We start from the raw sequence: 9,778 nt of genomic DNA on the forward strand, positions 1-9,778 counted from the left end.
TTTTCTCCTCTCCTCTCCCAGCACAGCACCCTGCCCCTCAGGATGTGGGTTTTCACAGTGTACCTCACACAGTAATAAACAGCCGTGTCCTCAGACTCAGACTGCTCTGCTCCATGTAGGCGGTGTTGGTGGGCGTGTGTGCAACCAAGATCACTCTGCTCTGGAACTTCTAGGTGTACCTTGTTCCACCATGTTGAGGGTCAGTCCATCCATCCGTTCAAGCCCTTGCTGAGGGGCCTGTCACACGCAGTGCATGTAGTCGGTGAAGGTGTATCCAGAAGCCTTGCAGGACACCTTCACTGAGGCCCCAGGCTTCCTCAGCTCAGCCCCCACTGCACCAGCTGCACCTGGGCGTGCACGCCTGTGGACAGGGGACAGAAGTGCATGAAGCCCCTTGACTGGACCCTGTCCCTTCCTTCACCGCAGCACTGGGGTGACCCTGACCTGGAGCCAAGGCCACCAGGAGGAGGACTCTCCAGCTCCAGCCCCTGGTGAGGCCTGTGCTCCCAGGACTGCTGTGCAGAGCCGGTGTTGCTCTGGGTGATGTTCTCAGGGCTCAGAATATCCATATTTAACCTAGGACACCTCAGGTCACCTGCATGTTCTAGAGGCTGAAAACTTTACACTCAATACACGGGCGATATTAGGAAGGAGCAGACTTATGATCCATGGCCACGCTCAGTGGGTGTGTGTCCGTGTCCTCATGCTGTTTCATGGCGTGTGTCCTGCCAGGTCCCTGACCCCTGTGTACACAGATCTCTTCCACTGAGGGACCCGCCCCAGAGGACACAGTCCCCATTGTGAACCAGCCTTTAGTGCCACAGAGACATCTTCACCTCTAATCAGTGTGTTTCCCCAAAGTCAGCCACCACTGGGTATTCACATACACACACACACCTCTCACAGAGACGCACCTGTCAGACAGACAGACAGACACACACACACCTGTCTCACATACACACACATAGCTGTCACACACACAATCAAAACTGTCACACACAAGCACTCACACCTGTCACACAGACATAGACACACACAGTCACATAAAACTGTCACACACACACAACTGTCATACACAAACATACCCATTCACACACACAGACACACCTGTTACACACACATACACCTGTTGCACACAAAGAGACCTCTCACACACCCAGACATGTCACACACATACAGACACACCTCTCCCACACATACACACCTGTCTCACACACACACACCTGTTATACACACACACACACCTGTTGCACACATACATGTTACATACACTCACCTTGGTCACACAGACATACAGGCACACATACACATGTCAAACACACCTGTCACACACACACCAGTCACATACACACCTGTTATACAAACACACACCTGTCACGCAGACATACAGAGATATATACTCACAAACACTTTCACGCTCACACATACAGACACAAAACCAATCACACACATTCACATGCTCAGAAGCACACATAAACACCCTCACACTTACATATACACACTCACATGCACACACATACACTCACTCACTCATATATATACACACACACAAACATGCATACTTACACACACTCACACACTCACATACACACTCACAGACATATAGACATGTACTTCTCGTGGCCTCACTGAGCTGTGCAATCCCAACAGTCCTGAATATTAAACGTCCTTGTCCAATCCTTGTCCCGCTAGTTACTGTTTTTACTGAAAAGAGAAGACTCCATCTCTGAGATTCACAGCCCCTCCCCACATGCTCCTGGACAGCAGCCTTGCACTGGGGTCCTGGGCACCCCCTGCCTGGGCTCACAGGGCAGTCCTAGCAGTGTTTCTGGTCTGGTATTAAGTGGCTGTGTTCCATCTTCAGAGTATTCTTCTAGAGACAGCATGTTCTTTTAATCCTCTCTAGAAAAAGCCTTTGGAGAAGGAAATGGCAACTCACTCCAGTGTTCTTGCCTGGAGAATCCCAGGGACGGGGGAGCCTGGTGGGCTGCCATCTCTGGGGTCACACAGATTCGGACACGACTGAAGCGACTTAGCAGCAGCAGCAGCAGCAGCAGCAAAAACAGCCTCAATAAACACATGCACTCTGTAGAGAGACCCCAAGGAAGGAGTTTGTGAGAACACCTGGACGTCGCCTCCCTGGGGCTGCAGGTGCACTGATGCAGTTGACACTCACAGTGAGTCCAGAGGCTCTCGAGGATGTGGGGTCCCTTGGCCTCGTGGAGCCCCCCATGGGCTAACATCCTGTCACAGGATAGCTGCATGCAGAAGCACGGGGCTCGATGCCCACTCCACCTACTGTTCACTCCTGGGCTCACCTGTTCTTGCAGCACATGGACCCTGCAGGGGCCCCACAGGAAGGTCCAGATGACCCCCTTGTCGGAAACCAGTGCAATCGCCCCTGACAACTCACAGCACAAACACCTGAGGGGATCCTAGTGCCGACACCTGTGAGAGGAGACACCTGAGACGCTGGGGGAAGATGAGGCAGAGCCCTTGTCAGCTGACTCAGGGGAGGCTGCCCTGAGGGAGTGCTCACCCAGGGAATGGGGTGGTGAGCATGCTCAGTCACCTCAGTCGTGTCTGACCCTTTGAGACCCCATGGACTGTAGCCCACCAGACTCCTCTGTCCATGGGATTCTCCAGGCAGGAACACTGGAGTGGGTTGCCACAACAGCACCCTGCAGAGAAGCTAGGTCAGCCGTGTGCATGTCCCCTGACAGGACATCTCTTCAGCAGGACGGCCTCGGGTTGCATCCATCCTCAGACTCCATCCTGCTTCTCACCGTCCCTCCTGACCACCTGCCTGAGGACTTCAGGACCTGAGGTCATTGGGGAGACAGACCCACTGCTGTGTCAGCCACGTGTTCTCCAGCAGGACCCTGTGACAAACCTGCTTCCCCCTGTTCTGAGTCTCTGATGGAACCTTCATGAATATTCCTGAGCACGTCAGATACCCAAGAGCAGGAGAGGGATACTGGCCATGTCGATCAGGCAGGACAGAGCGGGTCTGAGGCCAGTAGTGAGGGCTCCAAGCCTGGTATCCAGCCATGGGTACCAGAGCCTCAGTGCCCTGCCTCCTAGATGGCGTCTGGCTGTGGTCTCTGCACACTAGCTCCCCACCTCAAAGAGGCTGCATATCGTACCTCAGCCAGGTCCCTGGAGGTCCCATGTGGGTAGGGGCTACATGCATTGTTGAGGTTGAACACCCATTACTCAGGGGATCTGGGTCTGGACTCTGAGCGTCGCCAGGGTTTTCAGTATTGGCCCGTCTGCATAATACTCCCTCCTGGGCTGCAGTGCCCTGGTCCAGTCCCTTCTCTTAGCCATGAGATATGAAACCTCTGTAGGTCTGCAGTATACAAGAATTTCTGTTCATCTCCTAGGAGAAGCTCGGGGAAGAAATCTTCCATGGAGGGTCTGCCTGATTAACCCTCTGGTTAGGTGTTAACATTTCTCAGGGTTTGCCTTCCCCTCATTCATCAGGTGTCCTGAAGGGATAAATATGAACACTCACCTTGAAGATCTGGATGTTTCTGGAGTTATATTCCACAAACTATGGACTGCGACCCCAGGATCTCTCATCCTCACAGTGGTTATTGCTGGTCCTGCAGGAATTGGTAGTAATTACCCTGAGGGTGCTCCTCCTGAAGCTTCACTTCCATGGGCAGATCTCACCTGGACTGTGGATTGCCCACCTCTCTGGTTTTGTGCTGGGGGATTTCCTTACAATATTAGGACTCTGTTAGGTCCAGGGAAAGTTTTGGTGTTGAGAATTTCCTTGCTTTAATGATGGAGATGACAGTTTCCACACACTACCTCTTGATGCAGGAACCAGCAGGTACCAGCTGAGGTTGTCCTTGACCTGGGAGTCGAAGGAGAAATCGAATGTCACTAAGAGTCAGAGGAGCCTGGACAGACTTGACCAACATAGAGAGACAGGGATGAAGGACTCAGCGGGGCACTTATTTTAGGCTCAGATTCCAAAGCTCTTCCAAGTGGCTGGAATTCAGAAAGCACCATGGTGAGGAGATTGTTACGTCCTGGTGACCCAGTTCTAGTCAGAAGGCAGGACAAAGCGCCTCTCGGTGATTCCGGGTTCCTGAGGTAATTTCAGAGGAGCCGTCCCCCTTCTCCCAGCCCCTTTTCATGTCCCCGTGTGACCCGGGAATGCAGTCATCACGTCCGTAATGAGGGGTTCCCCTGGGGGAGGGGCTCACATGTGGGTGTGCCATGTGGAAGGTTGTTCATTCTCTCCAGGTACTTGAAATGCTGACTTCACCAAATCCGGGACCACCCACATCTGGGCTCCTCGTTTCATTGGCTTGTGATTTTTCTCATTGTTGGGCTTCCCCGATAGATCAGTTCAGGCTTCCCTGACAGCATGGTCCTTGGAAGAAAAGCTATGACCATCCTAGACAGCGCATTAAGAAGTGGAGACTTTGCTGGACAAATTCTGTCTGGTAAAGCTATGGACTTTCCAGTACTCATGTATGGATATGAGAGATGAACCATACAGAAAGCTGAGCGCTGAAGTACTGATGCTTTTGAACTGCTGTGTTGGAGAACACTGTTGAGAGTCCCTTGACTGCAAGAGGATCAAACCAGTCTATCCTAAAGGAAATCAGTCCTGAATATTCACTGGAAGGACTGATGCTGAAGCTGAAGCTCCAATACTTTGGCCACCTGATTTGAAGAACAGACTCATTGGAAAAGACCCTGATGCTGGGAAAGATTGAAGACAGGAAGAAAAGGGGATGCCAGAGGATGCAATGGTTGGATGGCATCATCGACTGGATGGACATAAGCTTGAGCAAGTTCTGGGAGTTGGAGATGGACAGGGAAGTCTGGCATGCTGCAGTCCACGGGGTTGGGAAGAGTCAGCCATTACTGAGTGACTGAACTCACAGCTCAATGGTAAAGAATCATCCTGCAATATAGGATTCGCTTCCTGGGACTGGAAGATCTGCTGGAGAAGGGATAGGCTACCCACTCCAGTATACTTGGGCTTCCCTTGTGGCTCAGCTGGTGAAGAACCTGCCTGCAGTTTGGGAGATCTGGGTTTGATCCCTGAGTTGGGAAGATGCCCTGGAGAAGGGAAATGCTACTCACTCCGGTATTCTTCCTTGGAGAATTCCATGGACCGTGTAATCCGTGGGGTCTCAGAGTTGGATACAACTGAGCAACTTTCACTTTCTCATTATTTACTCTGTTCACTTTGTGTGATTTCTGCTGAACGAGACTCACATAATGATCGCAAGATGGCGCTAGTGATAAGGAACCCGCCTACCAATAAGCAGATGTAAGAGACACAGGATCCATCCCTGGTCAGGAAGATGCCCTGGAGGAGGGCATGGCAACCCGCTCCAGTATTCTTGCCTGGAAAATTTCATGGACAGGGGAGCCTAATGGGCTACAGTCCCTTGTGTGGCAAAGAGGCTGACATGAATGGAGTGACTAGCATGCATGCATTAGAACAAAGTGATTTAAAATCACTAAGTTTCATGAACTAAAGGTAGTGTTTGTTCCATGAGACAGTCAGGAGGGATGGCTAAACACGAAGACGGTGTTCACAATGGCTTCTTTATTCATCAGGGAATATTCTGTATATTCCTTAGATGTATGGTGCTCTCTCGTTGAAAGACTTGTCCTCGTATAAACTTCTGGTGGCTCATAGCTTGACAAGAAAGCTGAGGATATCAAGTAGGAATTGTTTTTAAAGTAAAAGCTTCCCTTTAGTTTGTGTCCTCTATCTGCCGTAAAACCACCCAAAGGACAGAAGCTACTGCACCTACTAGAGCCTGTCAATTAGTGAAGGAAGGAACGCCCCTTGGTGGTGCTCAAAGAGCTGAAACCACACTCAGACCATTATTCATAGTTCTCTCCATGGGAATTCACTGGGACCCCACCCCAGGTTGATGTAGAAGGTAAGTCTGAGGACATCACAGACATAGATGCAGGAACACAGACAACACAAACTTTTCATCTTCCTGCATCTGTGTGTGGTGTCAGCAGACTCAGCTTCTATCTCAGGCTGGCGTGGAGGTCCCGCTGAGTCTCCATGGTGAGAACTATGGCTGATGCTGTGAGTGAGGTGTCAGTTCCGTTAGCACCACCAAGGGGGGTTCTTCCCTGGCCCTGGGTTTATACACCTCTGTTGTCTGAGTCCAGCTGCACTTACACTGCTGACCGCTGGCTAAGTCGTTTACTGGCCCTGCTGTGCTGAGCCCCACTGCTGAATCACACAGAGCCTCTCCTGTGGACTTAGCAAGCTTACACCAAATGTCCAGAGAACGGGCCTAAGTGACAATCGGAAGCAACCCTAAGAGACCGTGGCTTTCGTGCAGTGAGGATACGGTCCCCTATCCCAACCACCATTCTGCCTCAGAGGCTGAGGAGGTACCTAAGAGTCATGAATGCAGAGAAGTTCCCCAGAAAAACTGCTACAAGGAGAGGAAGCCTCCTGACAGGAGACCAGCTGTCAATCACCATCTGCACCTGCTCCTGCAACACACAACTGTCTGTCCCCAGCACCGCTGGAGGTCATGGAGCCCCCGGAGGGTGGCTGGTGTCTGGGCTCACACTGCCTTCCCCTCACTGTGTCTCTTGCACAGCAGTATACTGCCGTGTCCTTGGTCATCACAGAGCTTAGCTGCAGGGAGTACTGGTTACCAGTAACCACTGGTGATGGAGCAACCAGAGATGGCACAGGTGAGAGCTTCCGCAGTTCTGGACCCTGCTCCTGCAGCTGCACTGGGACAGACCAGCTAGGGACAAGGAGAATCAGTCCCTGTCAGTCACCTGCAGTCACAATCATCCCCACAGACCCGTGTCTGCACCCGAGACCCTCATCTTGGGGAGCTGTCACCAGGCAGAGGAGAAGACCCAAAGCCCCATTTTCTACCCAACAGCTCTGCATTCACTGAGACCTCCATCCTGTGTGAGCAGAGAGGGGTGAGCTCTCACAGCCCAGGGTGGATTTTACCCTGGAGCTTGAAGAGGAATTTACATTGAGGAGCTCTATTCCTGTGAATACAGAGAGGCTGTGGTCACACTCACCCTGGTCATCCCAGGATCCCCACGGGTGCCTTCTGATTTACATGGTTGGCGAGGAAGTGTGGGAAAGCAGTGTGTCTATCAGATGGCTTGGAACCAGATCCCAGGGCAAGTCCCCCTTTCTGAGCCCAGAGTCTCCATCTTGACGGCCCCCACCTCCTGCCCCTTGCCCATCTCAGCTCAGTCCCTCGTCCTCTCAGTCCTTGGGTCTTTCCTCAGGGCTGAGCCAGCACAGATCCTGCTTCCTTTCCCTATGCCAGTGACGGTCACTGTGATGGGAGAAAGGACAGACGGTGGTGTGCTCCATGTTGACCCCACGGACAAATCCACCTGAGGACCTCTGTATTTCCCCTTATGAATGATCCAGACATAAGCTCAGAATGGGGTGTGGACTTCAGAGACGTTGAGGCAAGATGGTATCACCCTGATTGCCCTCACCTGGTATGTGTGTTTTGAGTGACTCAGTGAACTGGCCAAATTCTCAATGTCTATATAAGGACACAAGGTAACAGTGTTTATGTTAAGACGCTAATAAAAGCCAGCATGTAGGTGAATTTGCAGTACAGAACCTGTGAATGATGAGAATAATTGCATATGCAGCACTGGGGACCCCTGACACTGGAGCCTTAGACACTGCTTGCTCCAGCTTCTACTGTGCAGTTTGACAGATAGAAGGAGGTTGAGTCTCTTCCTTCTTCATGGACAAAAACAAAACAAAGATTAAAAATGTTTAAATATCTTAGGTTTCCTTTCAGGATAGTTAATAGTTGAAAATAACATGAGAGGCAAATGTTTTTACTGAGTTCCTTTGAAAGAAGAGAAATGAAGGTGAAAATTTTAGCTGTTTAGTATTATATGTGTGTGTGTGTGTGTGTTTGCATAAAGCTATCCTTGCTTCAAGGAAAAATTAAAATATATATAAACACAGTTTTCTGAGAGCGGCATAAAGCACAAGGAATTACCAGGACACAGAAGAGGGTCTGAGGCGCAGCTCCTGGGCAGGAGGAGGAAAGAGAAGCTCTGAGGAGAATCCCCCCCAGGCCCCCCACCGCCCAACGCCTCTTCTGCACCTGCTCCAGGACTCAGCTCTGAGTGAGTACTGCGCGCCCCCTGGTGGTCACGGGCCCCCATGCAGGGAGGTTTTTGTCTGGGCTCACACTGATTTCCCCTCACTGTGTCTCTTGCACAGTAGTATGTGGCCGTGTCCTCAGGTGTCACGCTGCTCACTGACAGAGAGACTTGGCTCTTGGAGTTGTCCTTGGTGATGCTGAGCCGGGATTTCAGGGCTGGGTTAAAGCTTGTGCTTCCACCACTGCATATACCACCGAGCCACTCCAGCGCCTTCCCTGGAGCCTGGCGGACCCAGACTACACCATTGCTGCTCAATGAGAATCCAGAGACCGTGCAGGTGAGGGAGAGGGTCTGTGAGGGCTTCACCAGGCTGGGGCCCGACTCCCGCAGCTGCACCTGGGACAGGACCCCTGTGGAGAGAGAGAAGCACGGTGACCCGTGGGCTCAGATGCAGCTTCCCCACGTGCCCATGTCTGACCCAGAGACACTCACCTCTGGGGGCTGACAGCACAAAGAGGAGGGTCCACAGTGGGTTCATCTTCGAGCAGATGAGAGTCACCACTCCTGCAAGTCTCTTCAAGTCTCAGGAGGAGCCTGAATTTAAGGGAGCTGGTGCTGTGTTTCTACCCTGTGACTTGAGTGGATATTTGCATACAGGAGGGACCTCTGTATAAAAAGCAGAAAGCAGTGAATAGAGGTCCTGTCTATGGGGCTCCCCCTGTGAGGGGGTGCTGTCTGTGGCCTCAGACAACTCAGCCTCTCCTGGGGTCCCCCTCCCCACGACAAGAAGTCTCTTGAGGAATAAAATGTTGAAGGAGGGCTGGTCAGGAAAAAACATGCTTTCAGGGAACAATGGCAGATTTGGGGAAGAGACTTCAATCCAAAGAACATGTTTACCTTTACTCAACAAATGCACACCACACATTCAGGTACCAGCCATTTGTTAGACACAAACTCTTATTTTTTATTTTCTTCCCTAATTAGCTGATGTTTACTTACTCCACATGCAAACATCAGAGAAAATTATACATGTAATAATCATATTGAATTCAAATGGAGTTGAGTACAATTTAATGTCTATCGGAATTACTAAAGCATTTATATTTCCCTTGGCTTTCTTGACTGTTTTTTCATCTGAACAACTTAAATAGTCTCAAGAATCACTCTAGAGGTGGTTTGTTCAGAGTAATTAAACACAGTATTAATTCTGTGGACAAAGTAGACATTTGTGTTGAGATGCTCGTCTTCCCAGCACAGCTGACTTGCCCAGTGGGCTGCATTTTCCTGTGCACAACTGAGTGTCTGCAGGGACTCGTGAAGCTCAGCATCTCCTCCCTGAGGGTGGACCCTGAGGACCCCAAGTCTACTGAGGCCTGAGGACACACAGCTCCTGGGAGCTCCTTAGGGCTCCGCTCCCCCGTCTCCCTGTGTCCCTGTGGCTGTGTCCTCACACCTGCATTTCTGTGTGTGAGGATGTAGACTGGGGCTGACGACAGTCACAGCATGTGTGGACTTTACAGCGGGTTTGCCCGGGGTGGGGAGAGCTGTCATCAGTGTCATCAGTGGTGTTATCCCTCCTGGAGCAAAAAAGACCAGTGTGTGTCCCCACTCTGATGGATGCCCTGTCCATGGGACCCTGGTCTTCCTGCCC

General features: G+C 51.2%; 1 protein-coding gene across 1 annotated transcript; it reads right to left on the bottom strand.

The window, feature by feature from the left end:
* Positions 1-240: 240 nt before the first annotated feature.
* Positions 241-8,707, bottom strand: LOC113888586. The gene is made up of 6 exons (XM_027535634.1): positions 8,620-8,707; positions 8,019-8,537; positions 6,599-6,753; positions 6,182-6,299; positions 2,319-2,340; positions 241-361 (listed from the first exon to the last, which is right to left on the bottom strand). Exons 1-6 carry the CDS (start codon positions 8,663-8,665, stop codon positions 241-243), a joined length of 981 nt encoding a protein of 326 aa, XP_027391435.1. The 5' UTR covers positions 8,666-8,707.
* Positions 8,708-9,778: the final 1,071 nt, after the last annotated feature.

The sequence above is a fragment of the Bos indicus x Bos taurus genome, unplaced genomic scaffold, assembly GCF_003369695.1.
Source record: "Bos indicus x Bos taurus breed Angus x Brahman F1 hybrid unplaced genomic scaffold, Bos_hybrid_MaternalHap_v2.0 tig00000135_arrow_arrow_obj, whole genome shotgun sequence".
Lineage (NCBI taxonomy): Eukaryota > Metazoa > Chordata > Mammalia > Artiodactyla > Bovidae > Bos > Bos indicus x Bos taurus.